The sequence below is a fragment of the Hemicordylus capensis genome, chromosome 5 (assembly GCF_027244095.1).
Source record: "Hemicordylus capensis ecotype Gifberg chromosome 5, rHemCap1.1.pri, whole genome shotgun sequence".
In the NCBI taxonomy this organism is placed as follows: domain Eukaryota; kingdom Metazoa; phylum Chordata; class Lepidosauria; order Squamata; family Cordylidae; genus Hemicordylus; species Hemicordylus capensis.
The window spans coordinates 196,181,714-196,209,275 of record NC_069661.1 but is presented as its reverse complement, the minus strand read 5'-3'; the positions used below and the strand labels follow the sequence as shown (position 1 = coordinate 196,209,275).

General features: G+C 40.7%; 1 protein-coding gene across 1 annotated transcript in view; it reads right to left on the bottom strand.

The window, feature by feature from the left end:
* The window catches only part of PTPRQ (protein tyrosine phosphatase receptor type Q), a 230,805-nt gene that overhangs the window by 106,992 nt on the left and 96,251 nt on the right, over positions 1 to 27,562 (bottom strand). Inside the window, exons 23-31 of the mRNA XM_053258033.1 lie at positions 27,112 to 27,393; positions 23,495 to 23,677; positions 22,245 to 22,346; positions 18,915 to 19,035; positions 15,053 to 15,213; positions 10,186 to 10,331; positions 6,279 to 6,447; positions 4,781 to 5,074; positions 3,278 to 3,553 (exon numbers count right to left, since the gene is read on the bottom strand). Coding sequence (XP_053114008.1) covers positions 3,278 to 3,553; positions 4,781 to 5,074; positions 6,279 to 6,447; positions 10,186 to 10,331; positions 15,053 to 15,213; positions 18,915 to 19,035; positions 22,245 to 22,346; positions 23,495 to 23,677; positions 27,112 to 27,393 — 1,734 coding nt within the window. The remainder of the gene's footprint in view (positions 1 to 3,277; positions 3,554 to 4,780; positions 5,075 to 6,278; positions 6,448 to 10,185; positions 10,332 to 15,052; positions 15,214 to 18,914; positions 19,036 to 22,244; positions 22,347 to 23,494; positions 23,678 to 27,111; positions 27,394 to 27,562) is intronic.

Sequence of the window (27,562 nt, the reverse complement as noted above, 5' to 3'; positions counted from 1 at the left end):
TACTATGCCTGGAGGACAATGAAGAAGAGGATGAATAACTCATAGAATGGAGCTTCTGAACCCTTTCCAAGGTATCATCCATCTTTGGGCCCAAAAAGAACCTGCCCATTGAAGCGCAAGTCCTCGATCTTCGGCCTGGCTTTCAGGGGTGAGGCCAGAGTAGCACAGTCATGCATGCCTTCATAGAGCGACAGAGCTAGCCATGGATCAAGCTACAGAGTCAGTGACATGGGATGTATGGAGCTGCTGTTTACTGAGGCAGAAGGCCTCCCGCTGTAAGGCATGAACAGAGTCCTTCTGCTCTAAGGAGAAAGCATCTAGAGCAGGCGATTGTAGCATGACATACATTCTTGGTAGATGGCAATTTTAAGCAACAGGGAGGAGGTAGAGTAGAGTCATCTATTATTTATTTATTTGATTGATTGATTTCAATACCGCCCTTCCAAAAATGGCTCGGGGCAGTTTATACAGAAAAATAATAAATAAGTAAGATGGATCCCTGTCCCCAAAGGGCTCACAATCTAAAAAGAATCATCAGATAGATACCAGCAACAGTCACTGGAGGTACTGTGTTGCAGGTGGATAGGGCTAGTTACTCTCTCCCTGATAAATAAAGAGAATTGCCATGTTAAAAGGTGCCTCTTTGCCAAGTTAACAGGGGTCAGGTTTCCTGCCCTCCCTATCAATGGGGGCATACAATATATGGTTGCAGGACTGGCCTGTGCTGCCTCTACAAGAGAATTTGGTGTGGGGTACTGCTGAAGGAAGGATCATCCACCAACTGAACCCAGTAAAAATTCTCCATCTTTTTAGACAATGGGGTGATAGGAGAGTTTCTCTCAACAAGAGCAGGTAATGTAAAAAAACAAACCAACCCCAGTATTCATAGGTAAAAGATACAGAAGATTGCGCATCTGCATCAATTAGGTCAAAAATCAGATTCAACAAAGTCTTGACCTGGTCTTGAACCTGAAGACCCAGGTCAGCAGCCACCACACCCAGAGAGATCGGGGGTGGGTGTTCGCTCCTGGATGAACCGGTGGCTTGTGCAGAACCTGCAGCCATCATGGCAGGTAGTGGTGTTGCCAATGGCACAGAGCCGGGCGACATGGTGGGTAGGCCTGTGGTCTGTCCTCATGAGTCAAATGGGAGGAGTAGCGGTGGGCTTCATAGTAGGAGAGATATCTGGGGGGGGGGAGCATCTAGAGTGATGGCACCCAGGAGAGCGAGACCTAGAGTGTGACCTGGAGAAGTCAATATTGCCACTATGCCAGCCTCCTCCTTGTGGCAGGAAATAGAATCGTAGGGGTCCTCGTGGCAGTGCCTGCGTGTCTCCAAAAAATAAGAATAGAGGTCTGGGGAGCAGAAGCATAGAGAGTATGCATCCCTATATGGCTGGTACAGGCATCAATCCCAAGGAAAACACAGGAGGAGGAGGCCTCTAGAGAGAACATAGGCCTGTCCATCATAAGTGAAGCAGGGAGGGGCCTTTCACTCCAAGAGCACAGAGGCCTGCCCAAAAAGATAGGAAGAACAGCTAGATACCACTCTAGGCAGTGGCGAGAATGTCCGGACTGGAGATGGGCTTGTATCCTGAGGCATGCTCCCTGCAGGAACCAACGCTGTGGGAGTAGACATTGGGACCAAAAAGGAGGCGCGCGGTGTGGTGCGGACTTGCTTCTCCTTAAAGGACCGCTAGCAAGGTTGAGGCTGAGTGAGCAAAGCAGCCACCGAAGCAGCCGCGCTCAACTGTGAAGGATCTTGTGCCTTTCTGGGGCACTTATTGTGCTTACCATCGAGCCCAGAATGAGGTGCCTTCGAGTTTGAGGTAGGCAGCAGGGCTATAGCTGGCACAGATCCAGTGGGGGGCTGAGGCCACCCATGTAACAGCCAAGAGTGCCAGACCTGAGGGAGCTGGGCTGACCCGCTCTGAGGAGGGTGGCAGAAGTGAAGCCGCTGCAGGTTTTGGGAAGGTAAGGACCCATTTGCATTGCCTGAGGCATCCAGAGCAGAAGGCCGGGTGGAGGGGTCCATATTGTTCACGTCCAGGAGGGCCTTTTCCCACAAGATGGCCTGGAGTCTGGCAGTCCTGTTGCGGTGTGCCTGTTTGATGAACTTCACAGGACTGAGGAACATGGGTCTCCTCAAGGCAAAAAAGCTAAAATTGGTGCCTGTCAGTAGAAGGGAAATTAGCCCTGCAGAGAGGGCAGTGCTTAAATGAAACATTAGCTGCCTTAAGCTCGAGCAAAACTAAGGAAAACAGAACTAGACTTCCCCGGGGGGAAGTGGGGGCAGGGGGGGACCAAAGGAAAGCAAAATGTGAAAGGGAAAAGTAGAGTACTGTGGTATAGAAGGAGGAAAGAATGAATAAATAATAAAACCAAAAGAGGGCAGAGGAAGACAGCGTCTGCTCTTCTCTTCATAGAAAAGAGAAGGCAGAACACCACAAGAAAATAAAACAAACACTCCAACTAGCCTGAGTTATTTCTCTGTCAGCAGATGATGAAAAATGGATGAGGTAAGGGTGGTCAGGTGACCTTATAGCTACTTGAGGGAGGGTCAGCCAAACACGAGTAAGAATACAGAAGAGCTTGTTAACGCCCGACTAGGCCTACACTCTCTAGCTGAAGCCCATCTGGGTGATGAACAGATACCACCCAGAAGAACCCTTAGTTTGGATGTAACAAACAGCCAGGCTTATCCTTAACCAAATTTGGAAACAGAATGCTTATGAGCCTCGCATATGAAGGGGACAGAAACATGTGCTCCAAACTCAGAGATGTCACACAAAGCCAGGATTTAATCCTGGCTCTGCATTCCAACTGAACTGGGTCATATTGTCTGCTTTTAAAATGTGCTATGCAGGTGTTTTGTTTGGGGAGTACCAATATCTGCATTTGCACAATACAGAGGCATCAATTCTTCTGTTAAAAAACAGCCATGGGGAATCCAGTCCAGATCAATACCCAGTAGGGGCAAAGAATTAAGACCCAATTTGCCACATCCAAGTCCCAGTCAGGCCCTCCTACCGCAGCAGTTCCATACAGAAAAAAAGTCAGTTACATCAGGACTAATCAATATAATATGTAGTTTGGCCATCAGAAGTTTGGCACATGATTGCTGGGCTAACACATACACAATTACAGTTTGGCAAGCCATCTCCAAATGCCTAGCTCTAAAAAGAAAAAGGGTATGTACAAGATTGCTAAACAGCAAAAATGTTGACATTTTATCAAATTTGTGTCCAGTGATCATGCTGTTTCTACTGATCACTCACCTGACTCATCTGTGGAGAACATAAGTAAAGCATATGGTCCAAGTCCTTTTGAAGTTCTTGCAGAGGCAAAAAAACTGTACAGTGTGAATGGTGAAAGATCTTCTAAAATGGTTGAATCATTGGTGGTAGTGAAAGAATAATTTATTTCTGGGCCTTGCAGCTTTAAGTCATAGCGTATTATAATGCCATTTGGTTGGGCTGGAGGATCCCAGGATAACATCACTGAGGTAGACGAAAGGTTTTTGTAAGACTTCATTATAGGAGCAGATTCTGGAACTGCAACAAGAGACAAGGGCTAAGTATTAAATTGGGAAAAAAATATTATGATGAAATGTTTTGGACAATTCTGTCAATAATATACTAGTTCATTTCTTTCAATGAATGAAATCCACAAAACACTTCCATTACAGAAATTGTGGGCCAATTTATTTTTATCTAGCTAGAATTAAAGCTGTTTAAAGAAACTAAAATAGTATCACAGGACACTAATACAACAATTAAGATTTTAAAATCCCAACATCTTGATATATAGAGACTTAGGGTCTAATACCACATGACATTAAACAAGACTTTGCATTTCTGCTTGTGTAATCTTAAAAATGAAAACATTAATGAAAATAGCAACTGAGGGGGCCCTAATCTTGATCAAACCTCAGTGTGGTAGGTTCAACCCTTCCTCCTCACTTTACAATCTCAATAATCCTGCCCCCTGAAGCAGCTATTGGCATTAGCTGGGAAGTAACCCCTGCTAACTTGGCAAAGGGGCACATTTTAATGCTGTGATTCTCTTTATTTAGCAGGGGGAGAGTAACGGGCCCTATACACCCCAGCACAGTACTTCCAGTGACTGTTGCTGGTGTCTATCTGATGTTTCTTTTTAGACTGTGAGCTCTGTGGAGAGGGATCCATCTTATTTATTTATTATTTCTCTGTGTAAACCGCCCTGAGCCATTTTTAGAAGGGCAGTATAGAAATCGGATAAATAAATAAAATAAATAAGTTGGCATAGGCAACAATGGTATTTCCCTTCCATGGGTAACAATAGCTTGGGGGTGCAATTTTCATTAGACCAAGGACAAATGGTTAAAGTATTATTAAACCCCTTCTCCACATGCTACAGTTTTGAGTCAGATGGGCCCCACAAACACTATTTAAAAAAAAAAATTAAAAAAACCCTCTACAGACAAAAATGCATACTTGTTTGGCATCATATACAACTTGACTTTTCATATTCATGAAAATTAAAAACTATGAACTTCAGCATCTTTTTATCTGCTTTCTTATTTCTGACTTTGTAGCATTTTCCCCCTGTCATATTTCAAACTTTCTGAGCAACTACCAGGGATAGAAACTAATTGGTTCTTTGGTATTACTCCTGCCCCCACCCCAATATAACCTAATAAGTGCCACAGTCCATGAAGAACAAATTCATATCATATGTTTCTATTGCCTGGGTAAAACTAGTCTTGAAAAACACCCCCCACCCCCACACACACTGCATACCATCTTCCTCAGTTCTAATGTGTAGATCAATAGTGTACACTTCAGATAGGCCTTTTGCTGTTGCTGGAGTAATTTTCAGAAGATAACTAGAATATTTTTCAAGCTTATCAAAAACTACATTTGTTTCATACAAAATGAGTGACAGAATCTTTTGCTCTGTTTGAGCATCCTGCATTGTTAGTGAAAGATGGTAGAAGACTATTCCATTTGGCTGGGATGGGGGCATCCAGCTTATATTCACAGCAGTGGAAGTAATATTTTGATATGCCAGTTGTTCAATAGGTCCATCTGGAACTGCAGTACAAATAAGCAAATGTTAATGTTATTTGTAAGCAAACATGTATAATATTTTATATACATTTAAGAGATTAGACTAAAACTTCAACCAAATACTAAATACAGAAGTCTCATTGATTTCAATAAGATTGTGTGCTATACAACATGTCTAGTTTCCATGACACCTGAGAAATTCTTTGAATACACATTATTCAATTATTTAAATTATTTAACACAGATAATCCTTGAGTGTTCTGTTAAAAGAAAAGAACATTTTCTGTGCATGTGGACAAATTCCCATTTAAACAATGTGTGCTACAGTTTGAACCAAGCATGTCTGAATGTTTATCATATATAAACATTCCCCCACGTATAAAAAAAATAGCATGTCAGGGTCTAAAGTATTTTCAGCTTTTTCTCTGTTGCTTTTCAGCACACGGTGAGGTTTGTGTGTGTGTGTGTGGGAGCATTTAAATAAGTTTCCCCACATGCACTCTGGTACAGTCCAGCAAGAGCTATACCACACTATTCTTACCATATAATTAATTCATACAGATGGTTTGTATAATCTTATGGATTCTTGTTTTCATGAAATAATTGATGGGTTTTTGTTTTTGCTATACATGTAAGAAGTTCGTCTAGGAAAGACTAAAGTTGGGTTTCTTGAGACACCAGCTTGATAATTAATGCTTATTAAAATATCTGTGAACATGTGAAAATCCAATTTAAGAAAAAAGAATGATAAGGAGTGTGAAAATTCTGCACTGGCATAATTCCTTATTATTCCTGTATCCTCTCAGAGGAGGGAGGGAAGGATACAAATGTAATTATGGGGGGAAACGGCAGAACGGATGGGTGGAGACTAGCACAGGCTGAAAACAGGTGCAGTGTGGAATGCAGAGGTCATAGCCATATCAGAGTCACTCTATGTCAGTCTGGTCCCTGAAAAATAGTCAATTCAGATGTGCCCTAAGGTTGATGAATGTATATCCATCCTGATCCCTGGTGGAAGGAATACCGTAAATCCTATTCTAAAGGGAGGGAATGGGGAACTGCCATAATAATACATTAAACCTTTTATAAAATAAAGGCAATGCTGATGCTGTCTCATTGACTTCTGTTGTAATCCTGTCAGCAGAATCCTTCCAAACAGATTAATTTCTAAAAGAGTACATTTCAACGTCTAAAAAAAACCCAACAACAGTTAAGCTTGTTTACATACTATCTTGATCTGTGTACACTTGGATTATTTCACTGGTTTGGTTTCCATTTCCAAAGGCTGTGTTTGCAGTTAGCCAAAGTAAGTAGTGGTTCCATTTTGCTAAGTTGTTTAGTACTGTAGACAAAGTTGTATTGTCAACACCATTGTCAATATCATACATGGTAAAATTCTGGGGGCGAAAATATTAGCACATCATATTCAATGTTTCAATCTTAAATTTATTAAATATTAAAACCAAATTAGTATATTTCTATAGCTCCTATTCTTCTCTTTCTCATGTACATATTTGGATACATACATACAATTAGACATATGAACATCAACATGGGTCCCAGGGCATGGTCAGCAGGTCTAGGTCTGTGCCTGGATGAGTGACCATCTGAGAATCCCATGTAAGCTTCCTTGAGTTCCATAATGGAAGAAAGGTGGGATATAAATGCAGTAAGTAAATAAATATACATATAGGCAATATCAGGAGCTTTTCCCTTTGAGCAAGGAGCTGTTAAGCAAGCATACCAGAAAATTAAAACCTGGTGATTGGGCTAAACATCTCAACTCAAAGAGACCCAGATAAAAGGCACAGCAGCCTTTGTTAAGGCTCAAGTTTCTTCATGCTCATTTGTCTTGTACATAATGCACATGGAGCTTGACTTTCATATTTCTTGTTCCAGATTTCTCTGCCTATCTATGCATGCACCTATCTACCTTTGTGTATCTCAGCCTTCTTCCAAGGAGCTCAGGGATGCATACATTGGATTAACCCCATTTTAGCTTGACATGCCGAGGCATTAAGCCCTATTCAAATAAACAGTGAACAGGTGGAAGAGGGTTAAGATCACACTCTCTGGCCCTACCTCCTGCACAGAGCCTACATGCATACAGTTTTCATGCATATAGGTTCTCTGTGCAAATCACACATTTTGTAGGATACCATAATGAGGGAGACTACACAAGTAAGGAACATAGGAAGCTGCCATATACTAGTCAGACCATAGGTCCACCTAGCTCAGTATTGTCTACACAGACTGGCAGCAGCTTCTCTAAGGCTGCAGGAAGAAATCTCTCTCAGCCCTATCTTGGAGATGCCAGGGAAGAACCCTCTGCTCTTCCCAGAGGGGCTCCATCCCCTGAGGGGAATATCTTACAGTGCTCACACATCAAGTCTCCCATTCATATGCAACCAGGGCAGACCCTGCTTCGCTAAGGGGACAAGTCATGCTTGCTACCACAAGACCAGCTTTCCTCTCCTAAGACCAGCTCTCCAGGTCTAAGTACAACCTGTACTGGCCAAATGTCACTCAATTAGTTGCATGGCTGAGTAGGAATTTGAACCCCATAATCTTCTCCAGCTCACTAAGGAATCATAAATCCCCACCCTTCAATAAAATCCTGGCAATACTGAAATCAATGGCAAAATTGATTGGCTTGAATGAAAGAATTTCATTATTTGGTCCTTTAGTGAGCCAACATAGCTATTCTGAATGATACTTATTTTATCAAAAAGCCACATATAATTGTCTCTATTTCTAACTTCTTAGTTAACAAAACAAAAGGTTATAGTAATTTTGGTGTCTGCTGTTTTGTTAACAAATCAAAATTTATTTTAGAAAAGCAAAAAAACCATATCAATTTCCTATATAACAGTAATGACACAGAAATATCTAATGGTATTGGCTGATATGATGAGGGAAATTACTCATAGTAATCGTGTTGAAATTAAAAGGACAAATTAGAAATTGACTAACTCTCTTTGAGTAATGTTCCTCATCACGTCAGCCACTATTTCTGTTTTTAAATGTGCAAATTATTTACTGTTGTTCCTGGCTATGTTTATGCTTTTACATTTTCATTCATCCACTAGATGGAGCCTTATTTATAAGAAGTAAGGAAACCTTACTTATAATAAAACCATGTGGGAAACAGAAAGAAAAGTCTAGTTAAGGCCTGCCCTGAAAATTCAGAAATATTTTCATACAGAGATATTTGAAAAAAGTTTGGCTTGAAAACCAAACCGTAGCAGATTTCAGCAATACTATAGAAGTAAGGTGTGCAGGTGTTTGCACATACAGGTGCCTCTTTCTGTATTTTAGATTGTGATGTGGACCCATCCGATTCTGTTTAATTTTTTTAAAAAATGGATTTATGGGGCTACCCTGTAACAAACCCATATGGCCAAAGTCAGCAACCAACTAAAGGAAAACTCATATTGTCTTCTCTATCCACAATAGCAACTATAGAGGTAAGATGTGGCCAAAAAACCCACAAAAAACCAGGTGTAGCAATTGCTTGTATTCCCCTCGGACTTTTTCGAAATAATCCATAATTGACAGGAAAACATGCCCATATGTTCCTCCAGTTCTTTGCTTCTGTTCTCTGAAAGACTCCACAGTGAGGAGCAAGGAAGTAAGGTGTGTGTGTGGGAGGGGGGGATAAAAGAAACACTGAGAAATGGAAGTTGATCTTCTGCAGGCTAGATCTGGATCATGGACTGCAAGCTGCTGACTACTCAGCCATGATTTAGTATTAAAAATATACAATGGAATACTTTCCTAAATTTCAGAATCCATTGTGTTCTCAACTGTTACTCATACAATATCTATTGAGGGGTGTGGAATCAGTGCTCTAACTATTCTAGCTTTCCTAAAAATTACTTTAAAGTTAGCTGAAAACTGCAATCCTGCACTCCCATTGGCTGATGTGATTATGACTTCACTTTCCTGTTCCGCTCTGGGGCAGAGATACTGCAGCTTATTCTGCTGGGTTTTCTCTGCCTTTTCTTTGCTGCCAACTTACAGGCCCTAAAATGATTAGGGTGAAAATTACATGGCAAGGGTGGGGGATTCATCCAATCTTGATACCAAATAATGAGGAGGTTGCAGCTCTGATTTGGGTGGGATACTGCTGGGCGGGGGAACTGAGGAACACTTTCCTTTTCCGATACTGCAAGCCTTTGGTGTATGAGACAGCTGCAGCTAAGATTTGGGGGGATGCCAGAGAGGACCTGAGGAACTCTTTCTCTGCCACCATCTCTAGCGATCCTCGGAGTGGGGGTTGTGGGGAGAGTAATAGACAAGCTACAGACAGCATCTTTGCAAGGGCTGTTTACTTAGTTACACTGAAAAACCGAGGAAGCTGTGTTTTCTGAGTTTCTCCCATGTTCCTAAAGAGACAATACCCTGAGCTGGGAGGGCCAAGATGAATATGGGCTGTTAAAACACTTAACAAGTTGCACATATTTCACTGTATCAGAATTACAAGCAATATTAATTTCTCTATAAGTTTTCAAATTAAAATGTTATGCAATGTCTTTGCATACATTTCAATTTATGAGTAATAGGGGGACAATGCAATTACGGATAATCCAAAGAAGTAATGTACATGTAAATAAATGAATACCATGCACAATAGAGCTTTTCTGAAGCATTCCCTGCAACATCTTAAACTCTTGAAAAGCACATGAGCGGTGCTGCAGCAAGCTGCAGAGCCAGGAGCTGGAGGAGCATCCACAATGCACCATGTCAGGAGTGTAGTACATTTGCGGATTTCCCTGCAGTCAACCCGAGCGATCAAATGACTGGGGAATGGGGTAGAAGGGCATGTTCTTGCCCCTCTACCTCACTATTAACATGGGTTTTAAAAAAATGGGCTGCCAGGCCAAGGACCTATCCTGGCAGTACTCACAAGCAGCTCCACCTGAGTAGGGCTGCACTAGCCCAGATACAGCTGGTCATGAGAATGACCTCAATGTCTTTCTTCCTTGCTAATTATGCTCAAAGGTTTCTGCTGACAAAATGAAAGTGGGGGAATCGTTTTTAATGCTTTATTTTTTTCACAATATGTTAAAATTACAAATAATTATTCCATCTTGCCTTAAAATTTTAGAGACAAGGAGAAAAAGGAAATATACCTGTACATAAGTGTCTGAATCATTTTTGTAGTAAACTGAATAAAATCGTATGGCCCCATTGGGCTTTTGAGGAGGATTCCAGAAAATGCGTATTGATGAGGAAGTGATGTTTGTATACCAGACATGTTTAGGTGGATCACTTGGAGCTGAAAAACATATTAACATTTAGTATTTGCACTGAATGTGTGTTCTATTTTCCCCAAAAGTATGTGTAGAGGGAATCTCACATTAAGCAGCATTCATTCATTTAGTCATTTCATTACTATCAGATTTATCGCTCAGGGTATTTGCCATTCCCAGCGCTTCCTCCAGCTATGCCCGTGCACTGGAAGGGTGTTTCCCTGCTGCATCTGTGCAGCGCAGGCACGCACATGGCCTCTGAGCGTGCATATCCCTACTCCAACTTCACTCCATGTTTCCGTACACTTTCCTACCACATATTTTGGATATGGATAGCCCACAACTAATTAGGACTGAAGAAGCTACAGGAAAGAAGCAACTGCTAATGAGCAATGAACCAAGCAGTAGGGATGTGCACAAATTGATTTTTTAAAATTCGATTTGTGCCCCAAACACATCACCCCTGATTTGTTTTGTATCCAAATCTACCCTCTCCAAATCACCCCAATTTGATTTGTATTTGCTTTGCTTTGATTTGGACCAATTCAGACCACTTAACAAGGTCCTAAGGTCACCAGATTTGGGTGGTGGGTAGGTCCGCATGGGTGCCACCTACCACCCAAATTTCAAGGCAAAACTTGCTTGATTTTTAATGATTTTTTCATTTTTAATGATTTTGAACATTTCTGCCTTAGGAAACAATGGGGATTCGAAGTTGCCATATCCTAACCCTAAAACAGATTCCCAGCTTTCATTTTTAAAAGAGTGAAGCCCTTATAGAAATGGTGTTATGGAGCAAAATGTGCAGTCATTTGGATTCTTTGGTGTATAATAACTTTTCCTCATAATGAATCCCTATGAGGATTCATTGCATACCTTCATTCCTTCTGTTCATTTTGACAGTCACTGGACAGTGCCAACTGTCAACAGCCATGTGCCAACTACACACACACACACACACCTGCAAGGCATGGGGTACTCATTTTAATTTTTAGGAATATTGAAATGTTTAGATTCTTTGGTGTCTAATAACCTTTCCTCATAATGAATCCCTATGAGGATTGATTATACACCTTTGTTTCTTCTGTTCATTTTGACTATCATTGGAAAGTGCCAACTGTCAACTGTCATGTGTCAACACACACACACACACACACACACACACACACACACACACACACACTGGGGTACACAGTTTATTTTATAGGTATTTTTGAAGTGTTTAGATTCTTTGGTGTCTTCATTAAACACCTTCATGTCTTCTGTTCATTTTGACCCCATTGCTTTGCAGGTGAGGGTGAGGAATTAGTGGCATCCCATGTGCCAACTACCCCACAACCCACATGCCACTGGGTACTCAGTTTATATTTTAGGAATTTTTGAGGTGTTTGGTGTGTAATGGATCCTCATAGGGATTCATTATGAGGAAAGGTTATTAGACACCAAAGAGCCTAAACACTTGGAAAAAAAATCCTAGAACATAAACTGAGTAGTACCCCACTGCCTTGCAGGTGGTAGTGGGGTGTAGTTGGTACATGGCAGTTGACAGTTGGCACTGTCGAAAAGACAGTCAAAATGAATAGAAGAAATGAAGGTGTGTAATGAATCCTCATAGGGATTCATTGAGGGAAAGTTATTATACACCAAAGTTATGGAGCAAAATGTACAGTCATTATTTTTCAAGTGTTTGGATTCTTTGGTGTATAATAACTTTCCCTCATAATGATTCCCTATGAAGATTCATAGCACACCTTTCTTTCTGCACAATTAGATTTGTACCCGAATCTAGCCAATGGACCACAGGGATGATTTGTTTTGTCTCCAAATCGCCCGAATCAGCTAGATTTGGATACAAATCGATTTGTACCCGAATCAATTTGCACATTCCTACTGAGCAGGGATTCCAAAAAGATGGGGAGAGAGAGGGAGAGGGAGAGAGAGAGGGAGAGAGAGAGCAGCCTGATGGGAAGGGACGTAACAAGCTATCATCGTATTTCCATACACATTCTCATCATCAAATGAATATTCACACTAGTTTGTACAAATGAATACCACAGGATATTATTCTAAAAAGGAAGACATTTAAACTACGCAAACATAAAATGGAGTTTCCCAGGAAGCCAGAATACTTAATTTATGGTCAGTTATTAATCAACTGATATGTTAATAATACATTAATTAGTTAATTAATGCTAAACATGTTGGGGAATTTTAATTTTAAGATAGTCCAAATCCCAGCCATGTGACAGGATTGTCCACTATTAGGTCATGCCCACATCATGTGTTACAAGCTCTTACATTATTCAGTCATATGTAATGTAAATCTATTTGCTGACATACATCCCCTTTTACTCTTATGTCTACTCTTTTTCCATTCCCTCAGCTCCTTTTGTTGTCCTCCCCATTGTCAAAATGTAGCTTGTAAGCTTAGGACAGGGGGCTGTCTGGTTTTGTTTTGTTTTAAATTATGTTTACTCAATAAAGCACCAGGCACAATGATAGTGCTATACCCCTCCCCCCACCCAAAATCATCACCATCATTCAGCTTATAGGAAAATAAACAGAAAACAGGAGGCACAACATCTAAAACCAGTTTAACGAAAACACAGGCAACCCAAGAAAGATATACCCAACAGGAGAAATCTTTAACCTTTCTGATCTGTGGGAAATGTCTATGCCTTTCTTTGTTTGCTTATCATTATCAGTTGCTTGCTTATTATGGGAAATTAGGCCTGCTGTATAAAGGAATATCATCCATTTGCCAAGCCTCCACAAGATAACATTTTTGTAGGCTTCTATGATGCATTCATCTACACATCATCATTTTTCTAGTCAGGTAATCACAGATCTGAGCTACCACAGGGGTGCATATCTCCATGATGAGTGTAATATGAGTTTTTATGGATGAAATGGAAAATTGTTAAGAGGATACTTTGACATTTGTTATTGTGATTTAAAAGTTTTATATTAGGTCCTACTACAAATGATGTGGTATAAGTTGAATGACTGAATGAATGAATGGATACATAGATGAACAAACGCATTAGTGACAACCACTACCATTGACTTTGTTGGATTTTTCAAATGTGTTTTTAAGAGGTGGAGGAGAAGGAAAAGGGAGAAAGGCAAGCAGGCCGACAGAAAAAGATAAACAGAAATAGTTAATAAAAATATATCTTTCAGCTTAAGAGTTACAAAGGGGCTTGTACATCTTGAAACAACATAGTGGATTGGGGGGATAACCCTATTGGGGTCCCCAGGAGCCCCTTCTATGTGCTATATATTTGGTTTGTATTGGACTACAAATGCAAAAGTTGATAGAGGACACCCACACAGACATGAGGAGCTTATAAGCTTCTTCCCTTTGGAAAGTAGACTAGAAATAGATCCTAAAGCTGTTCTCATGTGCAGCCTAACCCAGTCTAGGGCAGCCAGGCATGGGTTAGGCTGCTCATGTGCAGTGCCGGGATTTTATTTATTATTTATTAGAAAGTTAGAAACATTTAATATACCGCCCACTTCAAAGACTCCTGGCGGTGCACAAAAACATGCCAACAAGGCAACATTAAAGATTGCATTCTAAATTAAAAACTAAAGTAACTAACAAAAGCAAATGAAGTAAACTACAGGGCAAAAGTCTGGCAGAAAAGAAAAGTCTTCAATAGAGATTTGAAGATTGGCAAGGAAGGGGCTAGATGAATCTGACGGGGAAGAGAGTTCCAAAGAAGTGGGGCAACAACCGAAAAGGCCCTTTTGCGGGTCCTAGAGCCCCGAACCTCTCGGAAATCAGGGACTGACAAAAGGGCTATCTAAGATTATCTAACCAGACGGGATGTAACTGGGTGGGAGAGGATCCATGCAGATCCTGCCACTGCCTGCCCGCTTAATCCCACTTTGAAGCTTGGACTTTAGCCAAGGTTCATGAGCACACTCTTAATCGCAGCATCAGGATCATGTGTGTGCTTGGGCTGCTTGCCCAAGCGCACATAGAGACGGGCGCCTAGAGCACCCGACTCACAGGGGTATCCCCCAATACACCGCACTCATTGCATGGTGCATTGAGGGATATCAGGAGGCTGGGGAAAAGAGTCTTGGCCTTGAACAATCTGCGATGCATGGAGCAGCATGTTCCGGATTATCTGGAGGGAAGGTGGACCCTGCCTGCCTGCCTGCCCATGCAATCATGAGGATAGCCTCCCTGTCTTGCGGTCTGAGCTTGGGGTTTGTCCCACATCTGAAATGGTTGAAAGCTGATTTAAACAATTTTGAGAAATCTAGCAATTCTGATTTTATATAACCACATAATGTTAGACAGCAATTGTTTTCTCTTGACATGCTTCTATGTTGGACTCTCAAGACCAGATTTTCATGTAGCTCAGGATGTGTATGGCATATATTGCCACCCCCCACAGCTGCAAGGACAGAAATTTTGCAAATGGAAAGAGTTCTTAGCATACAACCCATTGTGTTAGAAATTGTCTCCTTTTTTGACTGCAATAAAAAGTCTCCTTCTGAACAGATATATCAAGTAGAACTGAAATATTGAGGTTGAAGAAAATGCATTATGCCTTTCTTAGGAAGTATTTATTTCCAAAAATAATCTGTTATCTCATTATCTCACTGTCCCTTAGGTTATTTTGATAAATACGTTTTTATTTACTGTATACTGATCATTCTCAAAAGTAAAAAAAAAAAAATCCCTTCTTCCATTCCAGTCTCTTGTGATTACAGCAAAATATGCACTTACCTCCTTCAGAGGTTCTGAAGCTGATCATGTTACTCTTCATGTTTCCATCTCCAAATCTAGTACTTGCTGTTACATAAACACTATAGTCACTGTTATTTTCAAGATCTGAGATGTCTAATGATGTTTCTGTTACATTAATACTTCTATTCGACATTACATTCCTAAGGAAACATGTAACATAAAACAGTTGATTGGGAAAATACAAATACGAATACAACAAATATTTATATACTAGTTTTCATCAAAAGTTCCCAAAGTGGTTTACATACATACATACATTCCCCCTTTTCCAAAGGGCTCACAATCTAATTGATACAAAAGTGTGGAATAGCAGCAAAATCAACAAGTGAAAGCTCATATGAGAAAGGTGTTCGTTCACCTGATGGCAAAAGGAGCAATTGTAAGAGCCTGTTGAGGCTCTGAGAAGAGGGAGTTCCACAATCTGGGTGCCACCACGAAAAAGATCATATCCTGGGTCGTCAGATGGGTTTCTGAAGCAGACAGCACCAGAAGCTAAGGCCCACCAGACTATTTTAGTGTTCAGGTAGGTTCCTATAGGAGGCGGTAATTAACGTACTCTGACCCCAAACCATGAAGAGTTTTAAAGGTAATGACCTGTATCTTAAATTGTGACTAAGTGAAAGCTAATTAAGATTGTGGGTTATAGGGGTCACCTCCTCCCTATATTGAGCTCCTGACAACAATTAAGCCATAGTATTCTGGACTAGCTCAAGTTTTTTGAATACTCTTCAGGGGAAGCCTCAGTATTATGAAGGAAGGCGTGGGTGATTGTGGGCAGATCGCCTCTTTCTAGAAACTGATGCAGTTGTCACATCACATGCAGCTATGCATAGGCACTCTTGGCCATGGCAACCACCTGATTATCCAAGAGCAAGGCCGAGTTCAGGAGTACTCTCAAACTGCAAGCCTGATCCTGCAAGGGGAATACTACTATCCCATCCAGGGAACCTGGATTTATTTTACGACTTCTATACATACAAGGTGCTGCTTATCCTCTGTATCTGTAATACATTAGCTTTAAAATGAGCAAATTATTTAAGTACCTTTCACTGAATAATTATATTATGGTAATTATTTATTGGTAATTATTTATTTTCTATTGAATTTATGAATATTCCACTTTTAATTTTAAAAAGCCAAAGTGACTTACAACACATTTACAAGAAAAACAACAACAAAAACAGGTAGAAAGCACAAAAACAAAAATGGAATGAATGTGGCTGGGGATGATGAGAGTTATAGACCAACAACATCTGGGGACCCAAGGTTGGCAACTCTGAATTAACACATAGCTTGGCCCTGCATTTTTGTTTTTGACGTTAAATAGCACTGCGGAGGGGGGCGGGGAAACAGGATCTGGATCATGGCATTCAGGAAAGGGGTAAAAGGTAAAGGTAAAGTGTGCCGTCAAGTTGGTTTCAACTCCTGGTGACCACAGAGCCCTGTGGTTGTCTTTGGTAGAATACAGGAGGGATTTACCATTGTTTTTGGTAGAATACAGGAGGGGTTTACTCCTCCTGCGCAGTGTGAGATGATGCCTTGCAGCATCTTCCTTTATTGCTGCTGCCCAATACAGGTATTTCCCATAGTGTGGGAAACATACCAGTGGGGATTCGAACCGGCTTGATAATCAAGTCATTTCCCCACTGTGCCATTATGTGGCTTCAGGGAAGGGGTATTTAACCCCTTTTCTCCAAGTCACAGTCTTGAAATCCTCTCTCCCCCTCCCCCAAAAGCTGCTATTAGCCATGGGAGGGAAGCTTTCAATGAGGCCAATGAGACTAATAGGTACTTCAGGGGATTATTTTAATTGGGACTACAATATGAAGGGGAAAGGCCAAGTAACTCTCCACAATCCTGATCCTCCTACAGCCTAACTTCAAAAATAATGCACACAGGGCCAAACTATGCAATTTAACATAACACGTAGTTTGGCCTTAAGGCAACATCAAATGATGACTTCCTTGTGTGAAACAGCCATCATAGCACAAATGCCACAAGGAAGATAGTCTTTCCTATCACATCATACCATGTTCACTTAAGGCAGTTTATTTATACCCACGTTATGCCTTGAACGAATGCACAAAGAACAATGTACAGTATATGCATTTCTAAATTAAGTTCTCATTGTTTAGCAGGATTTATATAAGATCTGTCTAGGTAACCAAGTACAAGTGGCTGTTTTATATGGACATAGCATATAGAGTTTGCTAAAAGGTCAGTAAGTGCAATTATCATGATCATACTATTTTCTGTATTCCAAATATTGAATTATTTCCAGGGCTAGATTCTTAATCTTAACACTAATTTGAACAAAGTGGGGTGGTGGTTTATTAGTTATTTGTATTGGGTAGAATCTGATCAATATGGCCCTAGAAGCAGGCGGCTGATCTATATCAAAGGTATTCATTCTGTGTAGCCAAATAAATCAAACTGGACCAGGTAAACAGTGCAGGTAAGTAGCATGGTTTATTTTGAGTTTCACAGAGGCACTCAGTGATTAGCTTCACCCTATGCTCTGTTAAGCTTCCATAATCTCCCCATTCTTGTCCCAAGAATTTAAGAAGTGGCACAGACGGGAAATGCTTGACTGACAAGCAGAAGGTTGCCGGTTCGAATCCCTGCTGGTACTATATCAAGCAGCAGCGATATAGGAAGATGCTGAAAGGAATCACTTCACACTGCATGGGAGGAGGCAATGGTAAACCCCTCCTGTATTCTTCCTTCTCGCTTTACCTGGTGGCTTTCCTCCCTAATTCTCTAGGACGTGGATCCTGGCCTTCCCCAACAAGCCTTCAACACTGTAGCTCAGGGGAAGTGGCCATAGCTCAATTGCTCAGAGCACAAGCTTTGTATGCAGAAGGTCCCAGGTTCAATCTTTGGCACCTCCCAGTAGGGCTGGGAAAACCCCTGTCTGAGACCCAGAGAGCTGCTGCCAGTCAGTGTAGATTTATTTATTTACTTATTTATCCATCCATCCATTAATTCATTTGATTTCTATACCACCCTTCCAAAAGTGGCTCAGGGCAGTTTACAAAGAGAAATGATAGATAGATAGATAGATAGATAGATAGATGGATGGATGGATGGATAGATAGATAGATAGATAGATAGATAGATAGATAGATAGATAGATAGATAGATAGATCCCTGTCCCCAAAGGGCTCACAATAATAAATAAATAAATAAATAAATAAATTTAAAAAGGAACATAAGATAGACACCAGCAACAGCGACTGGAGGTAGTGTGCTGGGGGTGGATAGGGCCAGTTACTCCCCCCCTGCTAAATAAAGAGAATCACCATGTTAAAAGGTGCCTCGTTGCCAAGGGTTAGGGTTAGGGTATGTGCACAGAACCAGTTCTGTGCACTTCTGGGAGAGCGGGGTGTGTGCTGCTTTAAGGGGCAGGGAAGGCGCTGCCTACCTCCTAGCTCCTGCTCCTCCACTTTCACAAAGCTGGAATTGTAGCCCAGGTGCCTATGCTACTTCCACCACCACCTCCAATAAGAGTACCAGACCTTCATCCTCCATTAAGTGACAGCTAGTAGTCTATCAGCAAACCAACACATGACATTGCTTCGTGCAATGTAGCAGCTTGAAACCCTACTTCCAAAAATATCCCTGAAACTAGCAGGCATTGATCTCTAAAACTTCGCTCACCCCTGTGAAAAACTGAACTTGAATATATAAAGGGAAAGTTGATTTGCATGATATGTTAATATTAATTCATAGCAAATATATAATCAACAAGAACTGTAAAGGGAAAAACAAAAAACCCTGACATTCCTGGTAGCTGACAGATTAATATTTCTCTTCAGAACTATTTCCAAAAGAATCTTACCAGACATAAACTGTGTAATAGATTATAATTCCATTTGGCTCCAGTGGTGGTTTCCATGACAACTTTACAATGACACCAGACAACTGTTTTACTGTGAGCAATTGTGGAGGAGAACTAGGAGCTGTAAAGTGAGGACACAACATCTTGTTAAATGGCTATGATTTCAGAGAAAACTAAACAAACCAATCTTAAAACTGAACTTATATCCATATCAGTTAATGTTATAGACAAGAGTTGAGGCTTTATTGTAGAGAGGTGATAAAGGACAATTTTGCATGGTGGTGGTGAGACATCTGTTTCTGTGATTTGATGGAAAACAGTATTTCATGAGAAAATAGAGCAACGAGTATGTCATGGTGATTCACCTACTGTCCAAGTACATTGTTGTAATTTTTCCCTTGTAATAAAAGCAGGAAAGTTATAGGTGTGAACTCATGTAGAATATAATAGAGTAGTTCCCCTGAGAAGCAAAAGGACTGGAAATAATCATATTAAGCTCTAAAGGGTGAGAAAATTGATGACCATCTTACTGAACAATTATAAAAATATGGGATAACATTCAGCACTTAAATCCGTTAAATAAAAAACAGAGCCTTATCTTAAACGTCTCATGACTAAGATGTATATAGAATTTTTAAAAAAATTAAAAGTCAGTCAGATCAAGATAGCTGAAACAATGCAGTGATATACTAAGACCAAATTTAAAAGACGGGGCAGAATCCAGATTAAGTTAGTTATAATTAAATTCCATTTAAATGAAATGAACTTAATTTAGTCATGTCTCATTTATTTCAATGGTGCTTAGTCATGACTTTGTCTGCATCCTGTCCAGGGTGTAGCTCAATGGGTAGATTACATACGAATACAAATATGAATATGACGAATATTTGTATAGACTTTTCAACAGAAGTTCCCAAAGCAGTTTATATAAATATAAATAAAAATGACTCCCTGTCCCCAGAGGGCTCACAAAGCAACAACAACGACAACAAAACCCAACATAAATAGACACCAGCAACAGTCACTGGAAATGCTGTGGACAGAACCAGGGAAGATTACATGCTTCATTTGTGCAAATTTCCCTGTTAACTAACCTAGCATTTCAGTTAAAAGGAATATGGATAATAGAGAGCTGGGGTAGGGGGTGGGGAATAGGGATGTGCAAACCAGTTTGAATTCAAACAGGTTCAAATTCTAACCAGTTCAGTTTGATGATTTTAATTCAAACCAAACCACGCATTGGGTTCAACCTGCCAGTTCGAATTCAAACCAAACTGAGCCTGGTTTGAGTCGAACCAACTTGAACCAGTTTGAACCAGTTCAAGCCTCCAAAATTGGGTTGTGTGATAGGCACCCATGGGTGCCAACTACCACCCAAACCCCAAAGCAATCTGACACTCCTACGATATTTAATGAATTTTTGAAATTTTTTTATTATTGCCCATTATTCCCTATGTGGAGTACCTAGGGGCAAAAAACTGGGGTGGAAATCAGACACTTTCACCAAACCCCAAGGCAACTGGACACTTCTCTGGTTACTGGTGAATTTTTGAAGTATTTTTCAATTGCTCATAGGGAATAAGCAATTGCTCATAGGGAATTTGAGGCAGCCCCCAACCCCCCTTTGGGTGGTGCCAGTGGGTCTGGGGGCACAACAGGGCTGGCTTCAACTCCCCCTAGGCACCCCCAAGTTGATAGGATTTATTATTTATGATTTTTTAAAGAATTAGTTTTTGGCTCCATAGACATGCATTCGCTCCATAGGAAATAACAGAGTGCCATTTCACCCACTGACCTTAATTGCTTATTGCTCTGAACTCTGAGTTCGGGTCAAAGCAATTAAGCTATTAAGGTGAAAGGGAACACAGTGTTCTTTCTGAATGGAAAGCATCAGGCAATCAGAATCCATGCCAGCCACATTGCCTGCGCTGCAGTAACATAATTGGCACACGTTGTTCTCTCTCACACAATTATGACTCCTTACTTTACTTCCTATCATTGCAACACCTGCCGCAGTTGCACCCTTAGCAGCAAGCATAGACATAAGCTCAACTGGAGCAACTTCAGACACATTTTGACTAAGTACTGAATACACCTTGCAGATTGCAGAGCAGACCAGAACAGTAAGTGAAGCACAAGTTAGACTCAAGGCCAGACATGGAGCTTATCACAGTAATCACCAAGAAATATTACATACACACACACGCACAGAGCTTCCACTGTCAATTTCTCACCACAAGACTATTTCACAAATAAACCACAACTCAAGGAAAGCAGGCACCCAAATTCTGCTTTTGTCAATCTGAGATCCAGCAAAACCAGATAGTTATAGCAGCAATAGCACAGCATATTATACTCAGTGCTGAGAAAACCACAAAATCAAACCTTCTTTGATTTCTTCCTCCTCCCCTCCTGATGTATCCTCTTTATGAAAGGCACACTATAAGGGCTCTCTCTGTCTCCCAGTCCCAATCAATATGCTTAGGATGCCATGCTTCCCTTACACATGTTCATTGAACACGCTAAGAACACTTGAAAAGGAATTCTACTGAACAATTCTTAATCACCTTTGTAAACTATAGAACAATTTGATTCCACTATTGCTTAAATGTTTAAGACAAACAAAAAGAATATCAAGATAAATATTCACCAATTAAAACATGCGTAAGTAAAAATATTCCTATTTTCCACTGAAAAGATAGAAGGTAGCACATTGTATCATTTTCTTGGGCATATTACTACCTAATCATATTTAAAATCACCTAAAATAGTTCATCTCCCAAAAACAAGTTATCGTTGCAGTCATGCATGGAAATTGGGAACATAAGCATAGCTATTAGCAAATCTGTGAAGAATGTGGTCTGATGCTCAGAACACTCTGTACTTGCAAGAAAGTTACATGTATATTATAAACAGTTTGCTTATTTGCTTTTCCTTTCATGGCACTGCCTTCTGCTTTTTATACATTTTGCTAGAACTCTAATTTTGGCCTGGTTAGCACTTTTTAAATTTAGCAAATACATTTATTTGGACTTGGGGACTTTTGTGATAGTTGTAGTTAATGCTTTAACAATATTATTCTAACTGGAACCTCCTTCTAGTCTTCTCATCTGAGACCTTTTCTCAGTTTGCACCACAAAGCTACTTCTTTCAATATGAAACATTTAATCCCAATCTAAACAGAAGGTTGATAATATTTTGATAACTCTGAGCAATTGATGATTAACATTAACATTACATGCCATCATACCAGCTCAGTGAATTGGCATCAGAGGCTTTACATACAACACAATCTGAATTAACACTGCAGCAGAATGACAGAAAACTTACCATCTTCATCAGTCAGTATTTTCAGGGGTGCACTTAGAGCACCTTCACCTTTTGCAGTGCTTGAGGACACCTTAACTATATATTTTGTATATATTTTTAAACCTAAATAAAGAAATAAAGAAAAAATACAATACACATATTATGTTTGTGTTTATGGTCACTATATATAACTTACTGTATTAGTTTCACAAGTATTGGGTACTGATAAATCTCTTGAACTTTTTAAAATTGTAATTGGAGATGTCATATAAATAATTTATTTTATTAATTTTTATTGTTAAATTTCTATACTGCCTTTTATTAAAACAATCTCAAGGCAGTTCACACAAATAAACATGAAATAAATAATTACCATTTTTTGTTAGCTTACAACATATAAAGGTCCCAGTCCAAAGAAAGTTTCACCTTGGACTTTTTATACCCTATTAACTTAAAAAGTGTGTCTGTGTGGCGGGGAAGTATCTCTAGATGATTGACGTGAATAAGGCTTAAAGTAGTTAAGTAGCTGGTCTTAACCCCCTCCCCCCACAGCCTACAGCAAGCCCCCCGAAGGGGCTACAGGTATTTATAACTAATTTAAAAAATTTTTTTAAAAATCACGGACCTGTCCAGCGGTTCGGTTCCGGTCCAGACAGAACCAGGGGGAGGGGGGTTGGTTCAATCCCGAACCCCCGAACCTCTGGACCAGCAGACCGGTTCACACATCCCTATCATCCACCATGCTGCTCAGAAGTCCACGCACAGCCACAGGGCTTCACCCAGTAACCTGTGTGCAGTGGTGAGACACACATGGCTACTGTGCATGGTCACGCATAGTGATCACACACATGGCCGCCATGCATCATTCACCGTGTATGAGCGGTGGCCATGTGCATCACACTGCCATGTGCAGGCTACTGGGTGAAGCCCTGCAGCCAGACTTCTGATGGCACAGCAGCGGAGGAGCAGGTAAGGACCTGCATTATTCACACTTAAAGGTACTGCTTCCTGTGCCATTGAAACAATTTGGCAGGCCACAACAAATCATTTCGGCACATCCCTAGTTCCAGGCTGGCTAGAGCCCTGAAGAGGAGCATTCCTTATAAGGGCTGGGGAAACAGTGCAACATTTTGCTCCAGACCCACTTGTAATACTGACAGTTAATCTAATGGGATATTATACAGTACAACATAAACTATGCAGTACAACCAACTAACGTAAACCAGTAGGGAACTATCAAATTTTAAAGTCATGATTGTACTAGGAATCACCTGTAATGGTTAGTAAAAGATTTGTGGTGTTGATGATTCTTTCCTCGGTTCCATCAGTTTCTCTGAGATATACAGTATAGCTCTCTATAATCCCATTGGGGACCGATGGTGGAAGAAACGATAACTCTATTTCTGAAGAAGAGATGTTCCTATAGGTTATGTTTTCTGGTGGAAAGTCAGGTACTGAAAAAAAATGGGGAAAAGTTACTCATATTAAAAATTTTATTTATTTGGATATTTGCATCCTAACTTTTTCCACTTCTAAAAAAGAGCACAAGGCGGCTAGCAAATCAGTTTAGAAAGATCTATGATTTAAAAGAATAGCAATCCAAAAATTATTAACAATTAAACAAAATGACAAAAATTAAACAAGTAGTTCTATGTAGTATCAATAGTGCCTACTTTCCAGTTCTTTCAACATCAAAGTTAAATTTGCACCAGAGTGTAAACACATAAGCTCTAAAAGGGTGGTACTTATCTGCTGAGTGATTATCAAATTGTTACAAGATGGAAGATTGCACTAGAAATACCTCCATCAGGATAACATACTTCCTCTCATATGCTTTGGATTGGGTTTGCTTTATATGTTTGTATCATTTTGTAAACATATGAGTACTAAAAAGGGCTGATGTTTATAATTTCAGTGGCTGTCATCTTGTTTCAAGATGGCAAATAGAAATAAACATACCCCAAGTCCTCCTCCTAAGAGTAATGGAATTGGTTCCTATTGGACTGTAAACACATGAGTTCTATAAGTGTCATACTTATAAGCTGAGTTGTCAGCATCATTCAAGATGTTGGAACAAAATAAAAATACCTGCTCGAGGATTCCATAGGACCCCCTCCAATATACTGTAAATTTGGTTTGCACTGATTGTAAACACAAAAGTTATTAAGAAGGGAAACATGTGATACATATTATCACAATGATCTCATAACTGCTTAGAGCCTTTGAAGTCAGGTGGTATATAAATTAAATAAATAAAAATAAATAAATAATAAGCCAGGGGTAGCCAGCAGGTAACCACAACTTCCATAATCCCCAACCACAACAAACTGTCTGTAGTTCAGCAACAGTTGGAGAGCCAAGCTTGCCTACCCCTGTCATAAGCCTTCTTCCCTTTGGAAAGTAGGAACAATGACTAGACGATAAATAAAATATGCAGACTGGAACAAGAATGTATTCAATGTGGCAAAATGTTATTTGGAAAGGGGACAGATGGATCTCCTGCAACAGGGAGTTCCTACCTGGCTCTACAGCAGAGCAGTCCCTCTTGCACATATTATTTACTTGGTACACATGATGCAACAACAACTGAAGCAAAACAGTGGACAGCCCTGACCACCAAAAAATGTTCCTGGATCCAATAAAACTCCAACCTTTAAACTCTGGCAAATCTACCAGCACAAGTGTACTGTTTTGTTTCTTTTAATTTTGAAAGAACTCCTCCCTTACATAGCTGAGCTAGGCAACTTGTTTAATTGCAGTTCCATTTTTAAAAAAAAAATCTGTTGGGACCTCTAAACCTCCAACTGAGTCCTGATCCACTAATGTTGGAATAATTATTCAAGATAGAGCAGTTGATCTCTTTAAGTCTAGAGAAAGAGCTTTAAGATTATTTATAGTGCATGAGATTTTGAAGGTCTTTCTTTAGGATAATTATTTCTTAGTGATGGTGAGCTTCTGCTGGGTGCCATAAAGTGACCCACCCCCACCCCAAGCTTTCTAGAAGAATTTTCAGAAAATGCTCAGATTTCCCAGCTTGGAAAAACCCGGAGCAGGGGAGCTCATGCCCAGTCTTTCCAACTACTCTCCTCCCAAACCCACACCCTTGCAAAGGAAGATAAGAGTTGGCAGGGAAGAGTTGTTGGAAGCGCAAAAAAAAACAAAACCCTTGTATTCTCCCTTAACTGTTCTGGACATTCCTGGGCATGTCGGTACCAGGTATTAGGGATGTGCATGGAACCAGCTGGCCTGGTTCGGTTTGAGCCCGGCTCGTTCGGGGGGGGGGGGGGTTCGCGGACCTTTTTTCATCAACAATTTTTTCCCTTTACTCCCCTCTGGGGAGTTACTGGAGGTGGTGGTGGGGGTCTGTGGATGTCCCCTCCCGCCAGCCTCTGATAAGCCCCCCTCTGGCCGGTTCGGCCGGCTCTTCACCAGTTCGGGTGCTCTCTGGCCGGTTTTCGGTCTTCTCCCAGTGGTGCAGTAGCCATTTTGGAGGCTGCACACCTGTGCACTGCGCTTCTGTGTGGCCCAGGCCATGCAGAGGCGCAGTGCACATGTGCATTGCCTCCAAAATGGCTGCTGCACCAGCGGGAGAAGGCAAAAAACCAGCCAAAGAACACCCGAATCGGCTGGAGGGGGGCATATTGAAGGCTGGCGGGGGGAAGGGAAACTTCCGCGGACCCTCCCCCCCCAGCTGCCTCCAGCAACTCCCAGGAGGAGAGTAAAGGTAAAATTTATTTATTTTAATGAAAAAAGGTCCGTGAACGCCCTGAACATTTTGGAGTGTTCAGTCTGGGGTTCGACCAAACGGGGTGGTACGGTTCGACCCCGAGCCATCGAACTGAACCAGCTTGACGTCTAACTGGCTCGATATCACACTGGTTTGCACACCTCTACAAGGTATCAGATGGGTGTAAATAAAGAGATGTAGCTCCCTTCCATTGCCACCATTGCTGAAGCAGCAATAAAATTAAGTAGGTTGGTAGAGGACAGGTGAGTGGCCTTGACTTCTCCAGCTAAGATTAAAATCCAAGTTGGAGAACAACGTTTGGGCTTAGGGTTCACTTTGTATTTGAGAGAAGTATTTCAGTAAGCTGGTTTTTAACATTCTGGCAATGTTAGTTATGACACTGAAAGTTGGGAAGCAAAGGCATGTGCACTCCCGTGAAAGCTGGTATAGTGATTGTGTGCTGCTCCAATGTCAGCTTGGTAGTGTGCCCCACTGGACATTCAACTAAGATCAGCTATCTAAGATCCGATCTACAGTGCTGATTGTGACTGAATGTCTGGCAGGGCACGGCACTCAGCTAACAACAAATCCAGCACACTGTCAGAACTGGCTTTCACACTAGCATGAACACCTCCACCTCCTGACTTATGTTAGCAACATAACTAACACTGCTAGCCCAATTTGTTGAGATTCATAACTCTGAACCAGGAAAAACAAATATTGGCACATAACTAAACAGGGCATTGTACACTGTATACACTACAGTGGGACGACAACAGATTTAGGAATTCCTATAGGAAAACTTCTAGATGATCCAAAATTTTGTGAAATAGCTATAGGACACAGCCTCTATAGATTACACTGAGCAGTCTGCCTTCTGGCTCAAGCAAGGAACTCATTAGAAGGGGTCAAGGGGAAACCATGGCCTGCCCTTTCTTGAGGCAATGTGTACACTTCTCTAAGGAGACTGATCTCACATTCTGAGACTCATGGAACTAAAGCATATCACATGCATAACCAAATATGTGCCCAATGTTGTATCAGCTTTACACCCTGATACTAAACTTCTTTAGGAATGATTTCAATGGGATTTACTTCCCAATAACTATGGTGGAATGACACCTAGAAACAGACAATAATATGCTGAAGTTCTGAACTTACCAGTTTCAGCCGTTCTTACAGATAATGGGGTTGATGACTGATTCCCATGACCAAGGCGAGTGTATGCCTTTACAGAAATGTTATATAGACTATATGGTTTCAATCCATTTAAAAGAAGATGTGTTGCTGTAGTGTTTTTAAAAGTTAATGCACTAGCATTATCATACATAACTTCATAATGAGTTATGATCCCATTAGGTTGCTCAGGTGGTAACCATCTTAAGCTTATTTCTGTAGCTGTCACTTCTAATATCTCAACATTCTGGGGTGGTGAATCTGGTTCTTTAAATCAGAAAACACAAAATAAAGTTCTGAAACTTTTTTCAACATATTCAACATCAATCTCCATTACATTATACCATACCATACTTGCTTCAAGAATCCCGCATAGTGGCCGCATCCGCACATAATGCCAAACCGGAGTTGAAAGGGGCAGAGGCTGGAATTAGTA